Consider the following 23,023-nt stretch of genomic DNA (forward strand, 5'->3'; position numbering starts at 1 on the left):
TGATATCTTCTCATCTTGCCTTCTCAGGCTATAAAACAGGCTACGCATGATGAGACAATATCAGGGCCTGAAATTTGGTAGTCTTAGTTTACAACGAGTTTATTGTCTCGCTGACTGTTAAAGGGGACTCAGGTGCAGAGATGTGGTTAAAAGCCAAGTTAAGCCTAATGTGTTCACACGAGGGAGATCACCAAATTAAATTACAGTGGCATAACCTTATTAGTATGATACTTATTAGCGACCCTTGACCTCTCTTTAAACAATACGCATTTGGGGCGTTGCTCTTAAAAAGAGGGTGAAACCAAATAGCATGATTTAAAGGGATACTTCGCAGATTTTCAACCAGCTTTGTGTCAAAGTTATGTGGGTAGTATGTGCAGATGAACTGTGGTAAACGTTCCTCTTCCTTTCCATCTCACCAATGCTTGGATATCCCTCCTCACTCCTCCAAATTACGCAAATAACGTCTTTTGGAGGAGCTTCGCTGGCTCTAACTCGGACCAAAATAATATCAAATGGTAACACTAGGTAGTGCTGATCAAATCTTAACCCAGACTATGTTACTGCACTGCATATGTCTCATCTTAAATGTTTTCAGAAACGTTTTTTAATGCCCCGTTTTGCCGTAATGGCAAGACTAAGTAAAAGAGGAAGTGGGCACCATATTGCTTCCTGCACAGTGAAACTGTGCAGCACTGATCAAATATAAACCAAGATTCCGTCACTGAGTTGCATATTCCTCACCTAAAATGTTTTCAGAAACATTTTTAAGCTTATTGCTTAACACAAAAATGAGATCCGGCTGGCCGCCATTTTCACACAGACCAGCGCTGACGAGGACCATTCCACATTAGCATTCTAGCAATCCTACGTTTTCTACTTCTTAAGCAAAAGAACCCTTTTTTTCTCTGTTTTCTTTGGTCATGTAGCACCGGTTTGAAAAGTATGTGTCTTTCTACTGCAGAGACAGTCTAGTATTATGTGAGGTCCTTCTTTATATCCGTGAAATACTTGAATTCCCATTCTGTTCATTTGATAGCAACATCTGGACAATGTCTTCCTAATAAACTAGATACAATCTAACCAGACTCCAATACTGCAGGCTTCCAGCTCTATCTCTTAAGACTGTATGACATCATGGGATTTTGTTTGCCTCTGATGTTTTGCATGAAGAAACACTCAATGCTGTATTCAATTCAGCCGGCAGCACTTTCAGGGTGGCTCTGTGACACTTGTCTGAACTTGCCATTTTAGAGCCAACTCCCTAAAAAGCTGATAATTGGTTGACAATGAATAAACACGCAGGCTTTTGTTGATGTTCCATAATGAAAGGAGGATGTGTGTCAGCTGTGTGTGCACCTACCTGTGGTACCGGGGGCTTCCAGCGCATGTTCTTGAGTGGGGCGGGGGTGAAACCTGTTGTGCCTGTGGGCCTCTTCTTAAGGAGAAGAACAACACCTTTGGGATCCTCCCTCAGTTTGACGACCAGGTTTTTCAGCTGCCAGCCCACCTGAGTAACAGGAGCGAATCCCCAAAACACTCTGTTAGTACAACATTAACATTTATAGTGTGTAATTAAATCGACAGTGTGTGTAGCTGAATATATATATATATATATAAGGACCAAATAAAAAGGTTCTTACCACTGTCTGCAGGTTGACCTGGATCACCTCATCACCAGCATGGATCTTCCTGGTCAGGTCTGCAGGTGACTGAAGAACAAACAGAGTAAAGGTCAAATCCTGATAAACCACTTCAAAGGGATATTCCTGATTTTTTGAGGGGAGATGGTATGAGGCACGTACACATAGTCAGTGTGTATTACCTACAGTAGATGGTGGATGGCGGCGCAAAGTTTGGAGAAGCACACAAAAGTACAATATACTAATCTGGATGGATCTGGATTTGAACCACCTAAAATAATTCATATCAGCTTCAGTAAAAGCTATATTTAGAATATTTATGCCTTACCACCAGAAAGCAATTTCTAACAGAAAACTGAAGCCGATATGTCCATCTATGCTTTCTTTGAAGCCACCAGACTCAGTTGAAAAAAACCTGTGATTTTACCTCACACAACACAGTCTACTGCTGATTGGTTAGTTTTTTTTGTGTAATTGTGTGACTTTGGTGAATCCGAAATAACCACTTTAAACAACAAAGTCACACAATAAAAAACAAACTTTCTGATTAAGGGAGCGGTAGACCAGCAACGTCCGTGTTTTGCAAGGTAAAATCATTGTTTTTGTCAATGGAGTTTGGTGTTGAAGAGAGCACTGTTAACGGCTTTAATTCTCCGTCGAAAAGGGCCTTCTGACGGTAAGGTAAAGGGATGAAAAATATTCTAAATATAGTGTACACTTACACTGTACTGATGTTTTTAGGTTGCTAAAATACATTTTGCTGCCAACCCCATCCACAGCACTACATCGCTCAGCTTGCAATGCGCAACTCCTGTTTGCTTCTATACACTGTGGGTAATTCACAGGCTATAGATATGTATCTCATACAACCTCACAAAAAACTCAGATCTAACCCTTTAATAAAACACTGACACTTACTCCTAAAACACAATATACTATTTACAAAACCTTGTTGAAATCAGAGTTACTTTATTGCCGCTTCCTGTGTGATTTAAACTGTCTTTCTTTAAAATGATCTATTCAGTGTGCAAATATCTGATGAACAAAAAGTCAGAGTTCAAATCGTGAGAAAACACAAACACCCTCTGCGTGTATGAATATCAGTTGAATTGTTTTTTTTTTTTTGTCACACAGATGTCAAACGGGATTATCTAGTCATTACTGGTGATGATTCAGGTCCTGATTCACAATTACGGACCGGAGGCGTGAAGATCCAACCGTAGCAGTGATGCTGGTGTGTTAGTCACTAACTGGTTGTCTCAGTGTGGTGAAATGGGAGGATTTCTTGTTGTGGAGGCTGTTTTTTCTCTATTCCAGTAATCGGTAAATATCACAAACAATTCCCTTTACGGATGAGCTACACTCCTTCAGTTAAGTTCGTGTGCCCTCGGTGGAGGAGGAGAAAGAAGAGGAAGGTGAGGAGGAGGATGAGCGTGATCTGTTTTTTCAGCAATATCAAAAGCCTGTTCTTAACAGTAATGTGCAGTAATAAAGGAATTTCTAAGTTGGCCACTTAAAATAAAAAAAAAAAACAAGGACAAATGGGTCATTCCATACCAACTCACCCAGCAACTCCAGTTCATGTAAAAAAATCTTTCTATTACCTCCGTCATACAGACTTCCTGGTAAATTACTTGGATAACCTTTGAGACACTGGCATTTTTCACTACACACATGCACTATATTAGGAGCATTTTCGTCTTTAATTTCTTTATAAATCTGCAATAAATATTAATATTCGACCACATTTTTTTTAAAAAAATCAACACAAATAAAACAAGAGAGAGAAACAAAATTTGGTTGCAAGAGAATGAAAACTAGATATAGATATACATTTTTGAAAACCAAAGTTTGTTAGGGTAAATTTGTTTTTTTTTTTCATTATTTGATTTCCTTAAAACTTCCTTAAAACTCCTCAAACGTACAAATTTCAGCCCAGTCCAGAAAAACAAAAGCAACTGGTGAAGCTTTGAATACATATATTGAGAATGGCACATACGATGATATTAAGCTCATATATTGGTGTTTTTGCCTTTACTGATATACACATGAACAATGACAGGAGAGAAGGGAGAGGGGATGACATGCAGCATAGGGGCTCCATGTGTGAATTTAACCCCAGCCTCTGTTGTAAGTACACAACCTACATACATGGACCACATGCACTTTACGATTCTGGAGAAATTCCATGACACAGACTGGCAAATGTTTTGAATTCTGGGTGAGTCTGCATGGAAGGACCAGTATGACATAAGACATATGATGTGCAGCAATGCCACTGGCCAACTGCTTCACACTGGACTACAACCAGTCTCTCTTACTGTTTTGTCGGTGCATGAAAAGGTGCTTAATGTATTTATGTGGTCAGCATATTGTCATACTTACATGTTCTGTGGTTCCTGTGATGACATGTAACCCATCGTAGGTAGACTTGATATACATCCCCTGGGGCAGATAGAAAACCAACAACATTTTCAGTACAAGCACAATATTCCCAGAGGGAGGGAAATGTATGACTGAGATGCGAGGGTCACAATTTGACACACATTGCATGCATTCCTGGTTTTCAATTCCATAAGGCTGATATTAGGTTTAGGGATGGGAAAAAGCTCCCAGCATTCCTTACCAGACCCTCTCCTGGTTTGATATTGGTCAGCTGGACTTCCTCCAAGCAGGCCGACTGGCTCATCAGGGGGTCAGAGGTGGTTCTCACGGTCTGATCACAGATGTTGTTCAAAATCTTAGACTGCAGAGGACAAAGCAAAATAAATGCATCAGTGAACAAAGTAAGAAGCAGAGGACTCAAATAAACTTCTCACAGTGATTATAAGCGCTGTGCTAAATCCTCTAATGGTGCATTTAATAACCATTGTGTGTTGTACAGGTTGGAACAAGTCAGGCTACAGCGCTGCTCGTGACACTCGTGACGCCCAGACCTTATCCTTCATCAGTTAGTCGCCTTACTCCCTGTGTACACGTCTCTGTGTTTGTATAATGCTCATGTTTAGTGCAAGGCTAAAAGGGACCATTAGTGTGCTATTAACAGGACGTACCAGTGCACACACACAACCCTGAAATCAGTCCTGTGAACGCCACCCTTCTTCCTTGCTTGTTTCAGGACAAAAACTGCTATTTATCATCATTAGAGGGGTCTTTTCTCTGATGTCTCGTCTCAGGCACATGCATTTAGTTTTGAACACATGGTTGTACATTTTAGCTGAGCATGAAACAAAGAAATGGACAAAGAGGAACTTGGTTCTAACGTTGACTTCTCTTGGGTTGTCTGAGAGAGACAGAGTGCTAGAGGAAGCCCAGTATTAGCCCATGGGGTCTGGAGAGTGTCAGCCACAGGAAACATTGATTGATGGCTGGGGCGTATTAGAGCCGCCTCCTCTGCTGGCAATCCTATAGATGGGTCTGCGCTATTCACTCACAAACCGACCTTGCTACTGAGAGCATGTCACCCAATCTCTTTGTTAAAAGACAAACACCCAAACGATCTACCAGACCTTTTCCTGTATGAGAACCTCAGGGTCTCATTAAGTTTACATTAGGAGAAACACAGAGAAGAGATACAGTATACTTACAACTTCCAGGATCTTCTCCTCCATCTCGTAAACACTGCAGTCCTGTCACACAGAAGACAGTGATGACAGATTAGGCTTGTGAGCAGTAAACAACAGGGAAGACGAAGAGGTTATTCAACGGCGAAAGAGGAAGAAAAAGTATAGGGGTTGGGTAAATACGATATAATCAGCATTCCAGATATAGAACTGAGAAAAATGGAGAACAGCCTCAAATAAACAGCTTTAAGATTCAAATTACCTCTCTGCCTAAATTCTGGGGGAGCTATAATTGCATAATGCCTGGTCTGATTCAGTACTAAATTGGAACGTAAATACCATACTAATGCTCATACAGTAAAAATGTGCAGATGACATGGTGGGAAACAATGGGAGTAAACATGTAATGATGTTCAGAAAGTCCCTCATCCAAACAGAGCTTTGGTTTTCTGTGAATGCATCACTGCCTTCCATAGTTGAAAGTGGGTGGGCTAGTGGAGACACAGTAGCAGTGATCTTGGTTGTTTGGGGGAAGGAACCAATGATAAAATCTGCAAAGTCAGCTGAGAGACTGACCAGCGTCCCCTCAGAGTGTCCCAACACAGCACTCATAGACTGCAGCTGGACCGGCCACAGCTGAGGCAACAGCCTCCCCTGACAACTGTGTTTTTAGTGGTGAAAGGGCCCCTGGTAAGGTCTGGGGGTGGGGGGTTCATTGTGCGTGTGGGGGGCCCATGCCTGTTTATGAAATTGTCTCTCTGCTGGGAAAGCCCCAAGGGAAGCCATCCATCAAAACACAGGTGAAATGCTTCTGTCAAAACTGGAGAGAAAAGAAAATCTACTTCACCAAGTCTCCAGTTTCTCCAGAGGCGTCACAAGCTGATGTCAGTGCAAAATAAAGGGATACTGGTGTTATGGCCCTTGCGGTGTTAGTAGTGACATGCACGGGCATGTGCCATGTACAAAGCCAGCTCTGTTGCTTTTTGTAAATCCATTGTGCAGACAGCGAATGGGGGTCGTGCAAGTTTTTCCATATTTCCATAGCTTGCACATTCCACTGGGCTAAAGGGGAGCGTCTGTTTTCAAACACACTTGGCTTGTCATACTGTTAGTTTGTTTGCATTGACAGGATTCGCATGACTGTCTGTGGCCGTGAGCGATGGCTTCACATCAAAGCAGGGTACATCCTAGGCTCCCTAAATATTATATTCTGTGTTTGAGTGCCTCTTTTGACTAAGCTCCTTTGGTAAAGTTATATACACGTGCCTTTGCCACATTTCCCTTACTTGGGGGGAAAAAAATGAAAATCCAATATAAATAAGTAGGAAAAAAACAATCATAATTGGTTTCATTTGACATATACTGGTCCCAAACGTATGTTTCCTCACGATAAATTGTCTATAGGCAGCCAAGAACTTCTGGTGGTTTCAGAAAGAATTTGGCTATGCTTGCGTAAACATGTGACTGCATTTTTCTTTTTTACAGACTGGCCCGTGTTTGGATGACTACACTGTTGACTGAGCCAAGAGGGATGAGCTAAAAATACATATTTCAATGTTTAGAGGCCGTGAAACAAAACAGTATCATTATGTGCTGCAGACATGGCTTGGCACATCTCCCATCAAGCTTTAACATTTATGGAACATTTCTCTCGTTTCACAGTGCAGCACCATCAGATCATGGGAGTACAATATCGCACGTAATCCCTCTAAGATCTGTTCGTGATATCCAAATGAATCCCATATCTTTGTCAAAACCAGAGTCTTTTTGGTAGACGGGAGCCAGATTGTAACCAAGTGCTGAGAGAGGCTGAGGGACAATTCCCTGGGTGTACTGATCCCTCACGTTATGGACTTGATCCCACAGCCGGTGTGGATCAGATGACTCTCTGTGTGCTGCTCTCTGGGCCTTTGATCTGCCACCAGAGTGGATTTGCATGGTCGAGCAATGAAGTGGCCAAGAGACGAGTGCTGGCACGGTGCAGTAACCTGGAGTGAAGCTGCCTTTACACAGAAGTGAAATAAAGATCTGACCTTCTGACATCCTGTTATTCATGAGGTATCAACGTTTGATAGATATTATCAAATAGATATATAATAGATATAGTTGCTTAGTCTTTCCTGCATAATGAAATCTCAGATTTTTCTGCTAAAAATACAGCGATCTAAACTTCATATCTGAGCCAACAATTCAGGAGTGGGAAGCATGATAAAAGACACGGGGGATCGATGAAAAATGCATTCTTTGAAAGAGAATGACCTCTACACTGACGGGTCAGCCAAGATGGGTGATGCGTTCACAGCTTTATGGCCGTGTCCCATTGTGTGTGTACACACAGGCTTCATTCAGGCAGAACACATAAATTGTGTGATCTGAAAAGCCCCAATTCTTGGCTGAAGTTCATGAACGAGCTGGGCAAACCTCACACCGTCCTCCCCATCATAAAACTAATGACTGTGGCAGTGTCCGGTGCAACCTTTTTTATCAACCAGTGGCTCATAATCTGGCCTATGTGTTACGAATAACAAAGGGAGTGAAAACGGTCCAAAGAAATGAGAAAGGAAGCAAAGACTCTTCTAACTCTGTGTCAGTTTAGATACTTCAATGCTGTGAAAAGTAGGCATGGGTGTTATGCCCCTAAAACAATATCACAATATTTTCAGGTATTTTTGTGATAATTGTATTCTTGATGATATGAAAAGAATATTGAAAAATATAAGAAGATATTTCATTATTACTTACAATAACCTAAAATTGCTAAAATTGTTGCAGTTTCTTTTAAAAACATGGAAAGAGGCCAATGAGGAAAGTAAGAAGAAATTACTCAAAAAATTTGCAAGAAATTGGTAAAAAGTAAAAGAATAATTTTGTGAAACTTAGCACCAATAAAGGAATAATAGAAAGGAGCTGAAGAATACTTCTGAAGAATACTACATATATGTTTTATTTATTTATTTTTTCATGGACATTTTTACCTAGTTAAAAAAAATCTAACTCTATTAATTTTAATATTTTGGTGAAATTTTAATAAAATTTGCTCAGGCTTTAAAAGGTTTTAATACTTGTGAAAGGTATCTGAACACAGCACAAGAAAAGCACTGTCGATCCAGGTTTCAAGGTGTTAAGATATTCAGTAAAATATGAACAAAAATCATCATTCAGATTTCATACAGTAACCAGTATGAAATCTGCTGTCAGCTACGCTTCTTGTTGCTGTGCGTAACAGTATCATGTCATTATCTGAAAAAGTTTGAATACCGTCATTATTATGATATGAATTTTTCAAATAGAGAAAAAAATAATTATAACTAAAGAGTTGAAAATAAGCCACCTCATGAGTGCTTCTGAAATCACCTACATTGCTATAAAGCTGATTTAAAACTAACAGAGAACCAAACTGCATCTCTCGTCCTCCAGTTCTTCCAAGAAAACTAATCTCCCCAGTCTTACAGGACTCTTTCAGCACCTATCAAGAGTTTATTCTACACCATAACCTCTCCACTTCACATGGCAGTGTGGGAAATGTATACCCCCCACTCCTCTGGATGACCATGACCGAGACACCCACGGTAAATCACCAGAGGCGCTGAAATCCCAGACTCTGGCGAGGAAATGGGCACTCTGGGAAAGGAATTTATTTTGATGCAATAACCCTCTAAAAATGACACCTGCAGTCTCAGCAGCCACTTTCACTGGCAGTGTAAAACGAGTCGCTTACCGGGCCATGCTTAAGTCAAAGCCTTTAGGGAGAACAAATAGTGCATGCAACTTGACTTTGATACTGAAGAAAAGGCCACTCACCACCTCCCTTTGTTTAAGACATATGTTTGACCAAACCACTACTGGTTGCATGAAACTGACAGAAGTAAGACACCCAATTGTATCATGATGCAATGCCAGAGCAATTCTCTGCAGAAAGTTGGTGAAATATAGTGGATGTTTGCTGATGCTGTTTTAACCGTTAGCCATCTATCTGGCAGTCAGATGGACCTCCTCCTCATCCCTGCATTAAACCTACACTCAGGAAGTGCTTTCAGACAGTTTGTTCTCCCACTGCGAGCATCTTGGAGAACTAAAAACAGGAACCACATGGCTGAAGGAGTACGGCAGCCTGGGGAATGTTGGCAGCCGCCTTTTAAAAGAGCGCCAGCGGGTTTTATGAAACTGGAAACACAAAAGCGACGGTTACTATTAAACGTCCCCGCACTAAAGGGGGTCTCCTCATTAGCCAGCGTGAGGAGGAAAAGATCCCAAGAAAAACATCAGCATTTGCAATAACGTGCTCAGACTGCTGGCTTCAGGCTTGTGTCATGGCTGCCAGACCACATTTCCCATAACTCTCTTCTCCTACACTTTATCTTGCATGTCTGTGCCCCCAAGCTGCTGTGTGCTCAGTGGAAAAACCTATTGTGTGTGTGTGTTTCCCAGGGGCTATGACTACACGTGTGCTGTGGAGCTAACTAGCGTGCAGACCTGTTGAACTGTGGTGGTGAGCTCCAGGCACAGCTGAATGATCTTGTTCTTGGTGGCTGTGAAGTCACTGATCCCTGTCAGAGGTGTCCTGCAAGCAGACAAAGAAGGAGAGGGAGAACATTAGGAACCAGTGATGGACTGCAGAGTGGAGTTGAGCTTTTGTTTGGTCATTCAAAATGCTTGTCAGAAGAATTTCTTCTTAATTACACAATAACGATGTTTGATACTTATCACCAATTTTCAATTTTCCAATTGTTTAATTTTCTCAAAGCAGCAAATCAGTGGACTACTCTGCCTGACGATGTCAGGAGCAGGACTTTCAAAACCACCTTGAAAAGACGGTTGAAAGATGCTCGGCTCTGCACTCACTGACCTTGAACTCTGGACTTTATAACTTGACAAGCATTCACTTGTGATGTGCTATTGTGTGTAGCTTTTTATTGTTATTTGATTGTGAAGTGCTCTTTGTGTAGTTTGATCTTGTGCTGTCTGTCTTGTGTCTTCTTTTTTTGAAACAAGTGCTATTGTGTGTATTTTTTGTCTTTTGTGTGTCTTTTCTCTTCTTTGTGTATGACTTTGTATTGTTATTATGCTGTGTTTTTGTTCTGACCTGCCAGGGGACTGCAGATGCGAATTACCTCTAAGCTATGATTTGAATCATGATCATCAAATGGTTAACATTTATGTTTTAAACTGTAAATGGTCGCTTTTAAAATTAAATTAAAAAAAAGAACAAATAAATAAATAAATATTTGTACAATCTTATCTGTTTCAGGGTTGGTATTTATCTTTACTGTTGGGCTTCTTTTTTCCTGTTGCATTTCTCAGTTGTTTCTGATTTTATTTGCCTAAATCCTGCATTGTTTTAATTCCTGGTTCAACCATGAACAGCACTTGGTTAAAAAAATGCTCAAAATACACACTGGATATAAACTCAGTGGCCAAGTCATGAGATGCAACTGTTAAAACTGATGCAATCCAACACAATAGCTCAGCCATAAATTCTTCCTTCATAAAGACAATGCTGTTCAGTTTTGACACATATGTGACACTATATGTTTATTACTGAGGTTGCAGTTTGCAGTAATGTGAATTTCATTTTACTGAGAGGTATTTCTGATAAATTTGCCCACACCATTTAAAACTTGGACAAAGAATATCAAAAGAAAACATATTTTAATTTAATGCTGTTCTGTACAACACCACCACTAACTATGACTTTGGTAATAAAAAATAGTACATTAACACCTCTGAAAGTTTTACAAGCTTCATTTAAAAAAAAAAAAAATAGGTGGCAGAACTGTTGCACTGAATTGCATTGGATTGTAGGTGTCCCTACTAAAGTGACCGGGGAGCATGTGTCCCAGGTGATGCACTGTGGAGTCAGCTGTAAGCTACCAACCTAACACTTTATAATAGACTCTGATCCTTGCTCTGATTACTGTGTTGGGCTGACAGGCAGCAGAGAGACTTGGTTGTAAGTCAAGAATGTCACCGTTGTGGCGCCACTTTATCTCTTTTTATGTCTCTCTTTCTCCTTTAACTCCATCTAAAACATATGAGCTCCAAAATCGCTGCTAAAGACAATCAGCCCCTAAATGCAGTTTTTCAAATATGTCAGTGTGGCTCATCACATCAAATTATTCAGAGAACCTTTAGAAAGAGCAATCAAGTAAATACTGCATTAATAAAACCTTGTCTGTATCCCATATGTATCATATATCTATACATTCTTTTGATGATTTAATTTTCTTAAGTGACCTGGAAGAATAATTATTGTTCCTACAGTCTGACGGTCTGAGAGGAGACCATCAGCTCACGCAACATGAAGTCAGAAGATTTCTTTCACCAGCATAAATATATTTGGAAATTATCGAATTGCTAAAATGCTAAAACAGGTTAAAAATTTAAAGATAGTTTTAGCAGATGGTGACTTTTTAAACTGAATTTCAAAATACATGTACAAATGTGAACTTCCCAGATGTAATTTTAACACGGCACTTTTAAACACTGTTATACTACTCTCTCATCTCAGCATCACAACTACCATTTACATCACGATGTCATCTTACCACCTCAGCTGAGGACGCCACCAAAAGAGAAGCTTAATTCTAGCCAGCTAACACTTAATCCTGGCAACCTGCTTAATATGCTTTGCTGTTATGGCATGATGTGGAGCAGGTCACCAGGAGAGCACGGGGGACTCAGCGAGCTCCGGTCTTACAGTTCACATGAGGGTGCACTTCTGCTTTAAAGCTGTTTATAGTGCTAACTTGACCAATAGCGTGTATGTGTGCAATGGCTGTTGCTAACTTTGTGAAACTGTCTTTTTTTTAAAAAAGATTATTTTTTGGTCATTTTTGCTTTTATTAGATAGGACAGGAGATTGCTAGCGTGAAAGAGGGAGAGCGGGGAGAAGACATGCAGCAAAGGGCTGCAAGCCGTAATCAAACCCGTGGCCACCACGGCAAGAAAACAACAGTCTTCATATATGGGGTGCCTGCTTTATCCACTGAGCCACCCGACGCTCTGTGAAACTGTCTTTTAATGCCAAAGTTTAATGCATATATCTACTTGGCCATCATATCCACATTAGTTACTGACTTCCTCTGCTCTTAGATTAAATAATGTAGAAGCACCAAAAGTCATACCCATAACATAATACAATATGACCCTGTAACTACACTGTATGACAGCAAAGGATACAAGCTCAACCCATGAAAAAGACCACTGGTGCCATCAAGGGCCAAAAAACCTTCACTAGGTGAAGAGAACAACTTATTCTTATATGTGTTTGTTCAGCTAACTTGTGCAGTAGTTGTCTTATAGCAGCTCTTCTGACAGCTGGTCTGACTCAGAGTACACAGGTAGGTGGTGGTTAAAAAAAAAAGTTATTACCTGTCGAGCCAAGCAAGGAGGCTCTTTGCAGCGCCGATCAGCTCCACCACCGAAGTGAGGAAGTCATTGGGTGGCTTGCGTGAAATGCTGCCATCGTACGCGGGGCTTTTCCTGCGGTCAGACGTGGCCATGTGCAGACTGTTGGTGGCAGCTCTCATCCTCACAACCAAATTCTTCAAGTTGTCTGTCTCGACCCCATAGTTCTGAAACGGTAAATCAATACACCATTTTAACTAGGTCAAACAAATGGAGAAAGAGCATACTCATGATTGAGGCTGAAAGCTCGTAGCTATTACTAAGTTGATATTTATTGCCAATAAAACTCCACATCAAAGCAAACAATCCATCAACAGAGTCTAGACCTGGTAGGGTTTTTTTTCCAATAGTGGTGTCTAATTCCCAGAACAACATGTTGTTTCCTGTACAATCAAGAGCTGTAATCATTTTTTTGACATATATCATTTAAGACTCTTGTTTGTGAGGACAGCTCAGGCATTAAATTTCCCCCTTCAGTTTGTTCAAGGGTGTACTGGAAAACTGTGCACGTGCCACCACCTGATTCCTACCAAGCGGGGCAAAGTTTGCATTCTTGAGCCTGGTTTGTTTCCTGCTTTTGCATTCCTCTGATTCATAGGTTATTCACATTCACAAAGCAGCCGAGCTCTGCGTCTTCAAGGGTCACAAAGTGCACTACAGATCAGCTATGAACTAAACTACTGCAGGGTACTGAGCTGCAACAGCGTGCTCATTTTTTCTTGGAGGGTAAAGTGCGTGTCTGACACTGAGCATGAGCGCTTGTCAAATGTTTGAAAAAGCTTTGTTTTAAAGTCTTTGCAGTGTTTTGACTGAATAAATGGGTTTGGGAATAATGTGTTGGTTAAAGGTAGGCAGCAGAAAGAGAGTAGCCTGGCTGCTGCCCTGGTAAATATCAGCTTACATGGTGTTGCATCGCTGCCAGCAGTGCTGCTGTATGTGTGATGTGCCAGTAGCTAAATATGCTTAGCAAGGAGTAAAACAGCACGTGTTTGGGGAAACAAGCAAGATCTGCAAATGGTTAGTGTCGACTTTTATTCTGCTGCCTCTCTCCAACATGAGCTCAAAAAAACAAAAACAAAACAAAAAAAAAAACAACATACAAATCATTCCACTTATGTCACTCAAGGAATCACTGGAATAATTGGACTAGTCAAACAGTAGCTGTAGGCAGCCTTACTCATGGTACACTTAACATGAAATGGATTGTTAAAACATCATAAAAGATGAGCAAACATACTTAAGAACTATTCAGGGGGAAAGGAAAATAAATCATTTTGTGGTTTGGTTTCTCACTCACATCCACACAGTGAAAGTACAGCACAAAGGGAGTGTGAGTGTTTTCTAGATCAAACGTCTCTCCTGGCTTTTTCATTAGCAGGCTAATCACACAGTCACAGCAGCTCTAACTGGCCCACAGATGTCCAGAGAGCATTGTCCCACACTGCCAGTTGAGCTAAAAACCACGTCTGAGCAAAATCTGTGCTTCCAGTCAAATGCAATTTTTCATTCCCATAACATTTTAAGCCAATTTCACATTTTTTCAGTGCCTTTTTTATGGACATTCAGTTAATATAGAATCAAGACGGTAAAAGCTTTTTTGGTGTAGTCTCTAGTTGGGGCTCTTTGAAGGGTCTATGTACTGGTATAAGGGTCCTCGGGAGAAATGGAGAACGGCTATCACAACACAGCACTTCCTGCCCTCGCCGCAGGCATTGCATGAATCTGACTTGACTATAAAAGATACAAATGCTTGTAGCCTAGAGTGTGTGCAGGAGTGTTGCTATAATGTGCCATCTAAGGGACATAATCACCCCTAGGAGATGGTAAAATACATTTAGAGCAGTTGAGGAGAGCAGGTGATCTGTCACAAGACCTTCTTACAGAGATCGCACTATAGGGCTGCTATGAATCCTTTCTTTATGCCGACTTTGTATTTTTTTACACAAATCCAAGCAAAGGCGGCATCATGGTACTCCAGTGTGTGATTTTAGATAGAAGGCTGGTATCACAGAAGCAAAAGAAGTGGACCTGCGTGATGTTTTACACAAAAGCGTCTGCCTCTACTGTGCCATACAACATACTCGTCGGTATCACTTACTAAACAATAACAATGGCATAACAATCATTTACCATCGGCGGAATATGGCGACTGATCTCATCCTCTGTTCTGAGGGTGAGGAGCTCCCGTATCTCATTGTTTTCCCAATTTTTGGACATTTACATCCACTGTTCTTCATCTATGATTTAGCTGCGAACTGTTGCTAGCTGTGTTTTTAAATCTCTTACCATGCCCATGGTCCTATCCTGCCAGCTGATACTTTAACACAGACCCTGATTCGGCACTGCCAATACCTCTGCCACCAGCTCAAAGACAAGAAAACTCCATTCTACAATCATACCTTTCAAATAAAATGGGCGAGGGGGCACAGGGGGCATTATTCTTAGCCTGAACAGGCAGCGTAAATGGGGCTAAATACTGTATGTACAAGTGGGTCGCTGGGGTCTGAGAACAAATAAAGAAGTGTTGGGTTTCAACACTGGCTCTGCAGAAGACATCATGGCTCAGAGAAGTCCAGTAAAATTAATTGAAATGTTCTCTCTTTGTCCCTAGACAGCAGTTAGCTCTTGATTGGTGGTGGGGGGGTGGTGGGGGGGTGGGGGTGGGGGGTGGGTTAAAGCTACGAACGTCTCCTAAAGGGCTTCATGTTGGATCATTGGTCATCATGATATAAGTCTGAAACTGATAACAGGAAAGCAGGAAAGCTCAGGTCCCTGATATACGAACATCTCTATGTGTGCACATGCTTTAACATTTAAAATTCAAAAGCAAGGCCAAGCAGCAAAGTGTCTCATGGATTAATGTTGCTGCAGCAACAGGAAGTGTCTGACCTAACAGTAAACAAAAAGAGGGAAAGTGGGGGGTGAGTGTGAGCGCTTGTGGGGGTTTTGGGTGCTGGTGGCCTGTGTTGCTGTCGGTAGCAGTGACCTTGCCTCAGTTTAAACTAATTGAATCGGGGGCCTCACTTCCTCCCACGGGGCCCGTGGAAGGCCAAGGCCTCATTCTTAATAAGGAAACCCCTTACAGACAAAAGACATTTAGCCGGACTGCTACAGTGAGAGGTGAGAGGTTGCTGAGAGTCCAGCATTCCTGGTTTAAAGTTCCAAGAGACAGAGAGGGAGGGTAGAAATACAATATGGCAAATATTTTATCACTATATTGCTTAAGACTACACAGTTCATGCACACACACAGACACAGTATTACAAACTAAGCAGCATATTTTAAAGGGAAGATAAAATCACAGGCAAGGAAATGGGTTTACTTGAAATAACAAAAACAAGCTGAGGAAGCACTTTGGAGGCCAAATTTATGATGCTCCTCAAGAGGAAAATGACTTGAGATTTCACTGCCGTGATGTCAAGGTTCTAGGGGTGAACTTAAAATCTGGGCTTGATTACTGTGATGGTAGTAGAGGTTATGGACCACAAGATAGACCATATGGTATGTATTCTACGATGAGTAAATCTATCAAAACAAAAAAGGCAGCCATGTACTCTGTTTGCCATGTGTGTCCTCAGGTGGGAGATGCTGTTAACAGGTAAAGAACAGGTTTCTTATCTTAGCTTTTTCTGCAGAAAGAGAAACAACTGAATAGTATATTAATTAAATGAAAGTACAAGAAGAGAAACACAACTTAGTAAAGTAAACAAAGGGCTAGAGTCCAGAGGGCATGACATCAAAACAAACTTGTCATTATTAGGTAAAAATATTTTGTTTAGCCATAAAGGTCTTTTGCAGAAATAGTTCCTAAATATTTATGTTATTGTTTGCTAGCCTACAGTAAACATCGTCATGTGTTATTAATGTGCCAAGTGGCCAACTAGTATCTTGAATCTGCCCTCTTGGTCCTCTGGTTTTCCTGGTAAAAAGTAATTTCCTCTCATACAGGCACATCAACGTACACCGTCATTGGCTTCAGTCTTTACGTTGTGTTCAAATGCAACTTTCTGGCCAAACACAGGTGATGTGAAGCAATGCAACAGTCAATCTTCATCGCCACTAGTTCTTTATTTCTTTTTTGCTGTGTCTAGAACTAAACTTGTCCCTGTAAGAACTCCACACCTTTATCAAAAGATGTCCAAGCATAGATTTCATGATTGTAGCTACAAGCTGCCATGTAGACCACAAGCTCAATAGTGGCCACACATTGATGCATGCTAAGTGATGAGAGGCATTTTCTAACCACACTCTGAATCACGTGTCTGCTTCACACAGGACACACGCACAGCTTCGGTGTGCTGAGATGGCGGAGAAATCTTTTTGAGCCATAAAATGCGTTGATCCAAACCCATTTGACCCACAGCTTTCAGACCAGCATCAATGCAAGATGTAACCTCATGTAGGAGAGAGAAGATTGATTTTTTTTCCTTCTTCAGGGTAAAAATAACCATGCCCCAAACGATTAATGTAAAGCATTTTAAGAGAGCATAAAGGCAGAAATGCTGACACTGATCAAAATGCGGGGACCACAATCTGGGACTTTTATGGCAGAGGAAGTGATAAAACTCCAAATCGATCCCATCTGCTGGAAACCTGCTTTTCTTTCAGTTGGAGCATAGACGGTTTTCATCACTCTTTTCATGCTCACTGGTTGAAGGCAGATATATTTTTGCTGGCGGTGCTTCTGGGAGCTATGATGATGGACAAAGGGGGAGGCGGTTCACTTCCAGAGTGACTAATAAGAGCCAAACAGGGGATCAATAAATGAACCCAGAAAGATGGCTCAGGTGAGTCAGTGGCTGGGGCAGTGGGAATGACTTGCCTGACGTTTCTGTTTGTTAAAGAACAGAGAACAAAGAACAAATATATACCTTGTGTGTATATTTTTAGTGTGAAGAAGATTTGAAGGATAGTGGAGAGAGAGGTCTTATCTATCCAACATTTAAAAGCCGTAACTTGTCGTTACATGATTACCATTCCGCCTTAAGAAATCTCACAGACTTTCTAACTGCCAAATCAAGCCCAAGGCCCCTCAGACCCAATCTCTTCTCTTCTTCAGTGACGCTGCCGTTCCCCAATGTCCTCGGGCTGCTTAATGTGTTGTGGTGCCTCCACACCCCGCTGAGCTGTGTGGGAAATGACGGGCTTTCTGCATTGCTGGGTCCTTTAGCTGCCGAACCAGAAACTACAGGCTGGGTTTTTAGTGAATGTGGGCACTGAAACTGAGGGGGAGGGATAGTGACCAAACCAAAGCCCCTGCTTTGTTATAAATCATTTCTGAAGATACAGTAACGTCCCACGAATATGCTTTTTCTCATAATATCCCTGGTACTGTATCTTGATACCATCACATTAGCCAAACACAAATGCAGCGGAGGTCTACTGACCAGAGCGCAGAGTAGATCCACAGCCTCCAGCACCAGCTCCTGGTGTCCGATCCTGGCCACGCCTAGCTCCTCCAGGTCTTGATGAGTGATCTTCAGAAGTTGCTCCCCACTGATCTTCTCCCGCTCAAAGTTGCTCACATACTGCTGCAGGCTGTCGTCCAATCCTGGAAACACAGGATGAAAAAGGTGAACAAAGGGACTCATTAGACAAATGTTAAAAAGATCAGACAGACCAGTCTTCTTCTTTAGAAGGTTCAGTTCAACTGTCATCTGTAATATCTTTTCACGCCAATGCAAAGCCAAAAATAAACTTCAGCTTATCTACTGTATCTGTATTAGCAATTGTGCTAATAGTGTGTGTGTGTGTGTGTGTGTGTGTGTTGGTACAGTGGAGACAAGAAACAGGTGGGACTGCTATCTTTGCTAGACAAACACACCATAAACAGAGTAACGGTTGAGACCTTTAAGTCTGTTGAGCTGGTTAAACAATGGATGGCTATATTTGTGAGTGTGTGTGTGTGTGTGTGTGTGTGTGTGTGTGTGTGTTTGCATGCGGGCGTATCAATAAACGTGCCAGTGTCAGGGGCGTCCCTATGCTACTATTTGGAGCACTAAAAACAAATGAGAGACCGTTACACTACCAACTGCTCTGGTCACACAAGCATGACTCACATGGGTATACTGTGTGTTCTGATACTGTAACATAAGTTAGATATATAGTACAAACTCATAAACACACTCTTTCTATGCATGCAATGTGTCCCCTTAGTGGATCTTCAAGTCATGCTGAGACAACATAGTGAAGAACAAGCCTTTGTGTGTGTATGTGTAGTTGTGGATGTAGAAGTAAACGCCATCTTTCTTCCAATCAAAGAGCGCACAGAGAGAGGGCAGCTGCAGAATCGTGGCCCTGTGCCCTGTTTTTCTGAAAGACCTGTCAGCTGAAAGACACACACTCCGTCTAACCGTGCCTCACACTCTCTCTCACAAATAATGTTCTTCAGTGTGAGACAGGGTTTGATAAACAAGTCACAAAAAGCGTTACTTTTTTAGGAGCATGTAACTTAAGAGCCGATAAATGTATCCATATAAAACTTAGGGCATGTAGTCCTGAGTGAAGACCCTCTGGGTGTGTTCTGTGGTCACTGAGCCATTTGTGTGAATGGCACCTCGTGTCTTCATGCCTCTGTGACACTTGGTCTGTGCATGTGTTACAGAGAGTATGCAGAGAAGGTGATACTGTACGTGTGTGGGGATCATGGCAGTGAAGTGCTGACCAAACCAGATTAGATTGCATGTATCAGAGCATCAGGATACATAAAGAGTACACACTGTACTTACTGCTTCAACATGTTATACGTATTAGCACGTAAGTACAGAAAAAAAACATGTTCTTCACTGATATTACTGTATTATCCACTCTATTTTCAAATTTAACACAAGATAATAACATAAAAACACATACCATATATTTTATATTAATTAATATTTTGTTTTGATTCTGTAACAACAGAATGACAGAAATAAAATAACCTGAAGTTTCGACAAACTATTTGGCAGTAAAAGACCCTAAAAAGCCTTTTTTCTCCATGAGCTTCTAACTATGAGCTATGAACCAACTGTTTTTTTTTATAACAGATTTCTGCATTTTTGCATTTATCTGTTCTCTTCTCACTGCTTTGAAGTAGGAAGGAACACTTTAAACTAAAAGGGAACGATGACCTTGACCTTTGACTGCCAAATTCTTGACTTAAAGTGAACGTTAGTGACAAATTTGAAGAAATCCCCTTGAGAGATCACCTTTAAAAGAATGGGACAACCGGAGCAAACTGAAATATTGCTCAGGACGAACCAGGGATGCCACCGAAAAGTCGGCGATATGCTTATTCGGCCAGTGACCCGTCAGTTATTTGTCAGTGAGCATGCATTTCATTAGAGTGTTTTCCATGCATTGATTTTTATTATACCTTTAACAGAGACAAGCAAAATTAGATAAGCTCGCTAACATACACCACAAATGGTCAGCACTGGAAAAAGAGCATGGAGGGTGCAGGATTTTAGAAGCTGATGCAAATTCTGGAGTCAGGGAACATTTTCCCTAAAAGGGACAACATTCTGCAGAGTGCACACCAAAAAAAAGCAATAAATAGTTGCATCTTCGTATTTAAAAGCCAAATCCAATTTAAATTCTATTAAATAAGATTCTGATTTGTGCAGTCCCCCCTAGATAAACAGACTTTGTTTAGCTCACGAAGCTAAACAAATAAAGAACAGGAGCCAAGTTAATTTATTTCTGATTCCTTGACATTCTGGTATTGCAGCCCTCTGAGATACATTTATTGTAGAAATTGACATCACAGTACCACTACACATGTGAATATGCTGCATTGTGTAGCCCTGGGCTCGTACAACCTACAGAGGATTTCCTTCAAGGCCATTAAAATTCCATTATGGCATCAAAGTTCAGTTATGACAGCACTTTCAATCCTTGAGAAAATATCTGTGAGAGCTCAGCTCACCTCTACTGAATCAAAGGGAAATTCCATCATGCCTTGTTAACCATTAGCCTCCACACAAGTCAAGTCCAGTTAGGCTCATTGGATTTTTCTCATTCCTTGGCATGCTAATTCAGAGGACTTCAGAGAATTTTAAGCTTAACCCCTGATTGGCCACAGCAAGAGAATCTGCTTCACATTGTAAGGCTTAAAGGGGCTGAGTACTGGCCCGAACCCATAACAGCACAAACACAAGCCAAACACAAACACTGGGCCAGTCTCTTAATGCCATCAAATGAAAACAAAGACTCGGATCCAGACTGGGGCAACCTTTCTCCTTCCTGCTGTGTTAAAAAGGCATTTCCTGTGGAATGGTGCCACCCTCCTCACCAACCAGAAGAAGAAAGGACTGAAGGAAACTTGTGGTTCAAGCCTACAATAAAGCTGGTTCAGGTTTACACTGTTTTTTGGTTGTTTTTTTTATAGCTCTGTTGTTCTGTAAACCGCACGATACCATCCAGACAGACTAGATATGAGAATACAATCTGGGAAGAAAATGTGTGAAGAATGAATCTGCACCTTCCAATTAATGAATGAGAGGCCTATCCTCTCCTCTAGGCTGTTTTCACTTTCATCCATTCACTGGCAAGTGTTTTCCTTCCAGCATCCAACCCCTGATCCTGGAATTCTGACTTCAGAGAGTTTAGAAATCCCGGGTCACGCCAGGGTCCAAACTGATTTGCATTAGCTTTGAATTGAAACAATTGCAAGTGTGTTTGCGTGCATTAGAGAAAGAAAGCTATCACCTAAATGTGCACTTCAGAGAAAATGTATTACTCTCCCACTGCATTCAGGGGCCCTAAGAGGAAGGTAGCACAGCAATCTTTCCCTCTGGACTCGACCACTGACACCTCCTGAATAAAAGAGGGGTGTCCTTACAGTGGGGCTTATAAAACATTTATTGGGCCTGGATCAATGGCAGCTGGGGTGTGTGTATGTGTGCGAGACTATCAATTTTCATTAAAGGTAGAGTAACCAGTATAGGAGATAGAGTGTCACGTTATTGTGAATTGAGCGAAGGGGGAGGCACAAGGGAGGACTGTGCGAATGGTTTTCAAAAGCCTACGCAGGATGAAACACTTTGGAGGAGTTTTATGGCCGCTGTGAACCACTTGGCAAATGTCCCTTAACCAGAGCAAGTGGGTGTGACTGTGTGGCAGACGCACAGACACAAAGCACCGACGTCAAATGCAATTGCATTGAAAAATAGCTAGAAAAACATTTATTGCCCCCCAAATTCCACTGTGATTACAAGTTGACTGAAATGATTCAAACTGGACTGAAATGTCCAGTTAGATAGGTTATATAATGATAGGCTATACTAACAAAATGACTACTATCCTGGTACTATATTGCAATAAACACAATTATTCCAACGAAGAGTTAATTCACAACTTGAGTTTGAGAGTTGTGTGTGTCTTGAATAATTTTAGGGTATTATTTTGGAAATTTCTCCATGGTCTCCATTCTTTTAATAATGGAAAACAAAATCCATAGATTTAAAAAGTCAAAACAATCAGGCAATTAACTGCTTTATTAATAAGGTAGAGGGCAGAAGGTAGATTTATTGGTCATTCATTTCTCCTTGTTCCTTGTCCTTAATAAGTGAAATTACATGAAATTAATCCTCAACTATTAAGATAAATGATTAGGTCATTTATTAAGCACAAACGGCAAATTATTTTTCATTCCATCTTCAAAATGTGAGAATGTGCTGTGTTTTCTTCAGTTTATATCATTATTAATAATATATCATTGGATTTATGGACTGTTAAGGCCCTGACACACCAAACCAACATCAAAGGACTAGTTGCGACAAAAGCTGACTATTGTGTCACCTGACATTACCTGTCTCTCGGCCAAAAAGTTGCACCTGAACACACTGCAAAGACCACAACCAATGACCAGCCAGCACATACAGGCTGTGCCCGAATGAAAGGAAATAATTCTCCATACCAGCAGGTGGCGGCAGTATTTATTAATCATTCAAAAAAGCTGAAGCAGAAGACCGACGTGACCGACTCTAGACGCTAGTTAGCAAGTTAACAACACAACCAGATGTTGAAAGAACAGAGCATTTTTATCGTGCGCTAGCAAACAATAACACAAACAGTAACAAACTGTTTCTGCTAAAGACCTAAATGGCTAAAATCTCACCTAATGTAACACTTTTGTTTCAATCTCATGTCTCCTTGACTTTCGTGATTTATTTGCTTTCCTCACTTCCGTCTATCGTCTTGTGCACTGAGCTGAACAGTAAGTCAGAGTGATTTCATTCACAGGTGAATTACTCCGTGTCTGACACCAATTCAACATGCTAAAATGGCTCCCTAGTGCCAACGGTGTAGGACACACCTCAAAATCTAGTGCAACAGACACAAACCGACGGCTAGATGTTGATCAACAGCTGACCTGTCTGAGCCACAAGTCTGACAAAAAAATTTGAACTCACATTAATGTCTGGGGAA

At 41.1% G+C, this 23,023-nt stretch overlaps 1 protein-coding gene across 1 annotated transcript in view; it reads right to left on the reverse strand.

Annotated features, from left to right (window-relative positions):
- Positions 1 to 23,023, reverse strand: part of LOC121953255 (connector enhancer of kinase suppressor of ras 3-like) — a 60,881-nt gene that overhangs the window by 22,560 nt on the left and 15,298 nt on the right. The window contains exons 2-9 of the mRNA XM_042500242.1: positions 18,001 to 18,164; positions 12,578 to 12,780; positions 9,680 to 9,767; positions 5,231 to 5,272; positions 4,270 to 4,389; positions 4,029 to 4,088; positions 1,644 to 1,712; positions 1,364 to 1,510 (exon numbers count right to left, since the gene is read on the reverse strand). Coding sequence (XP_042356176.1) covers positions 1,364 to 1,510; positions 1,644 to 1,712; positions 4,029 to 4,088; positions 4,270 to 4,389; positions 5,231 to 5,272; positions 9,680 to 9,767; positions 12,578 to 12,780; positions 18,001 to 18,164 — 893 coding nt within the window. The remainder of the gene's footprint in view (positions 1 to 1,363; positions 1,511 to 1,643; positions 1,713 to 4,028; positions 4,089 to 4,269; positions 4,390 to 5,230; positions 5,273 to 9,679; positions 9,768 to 12,577; positions 12,781 to 18,000; positions 18,165 to 23,023) is intronic.

This window comes from Plectropomus leopardus, chromosome 14, assembly GCF_008729295.1.
Source record: "Plectropomus leopardus isolate mb chromosome 14, YSFRI_Pleo_2.0, whole genome shotgun sequence".
Classification (NCBI taxonomy): domain Eukaryota; kingdom Metazoa; phylum Chordata; class Actinopteri; order Perciformes; family Serranidae; genus Plectropomus; species Plectropomus leopardus.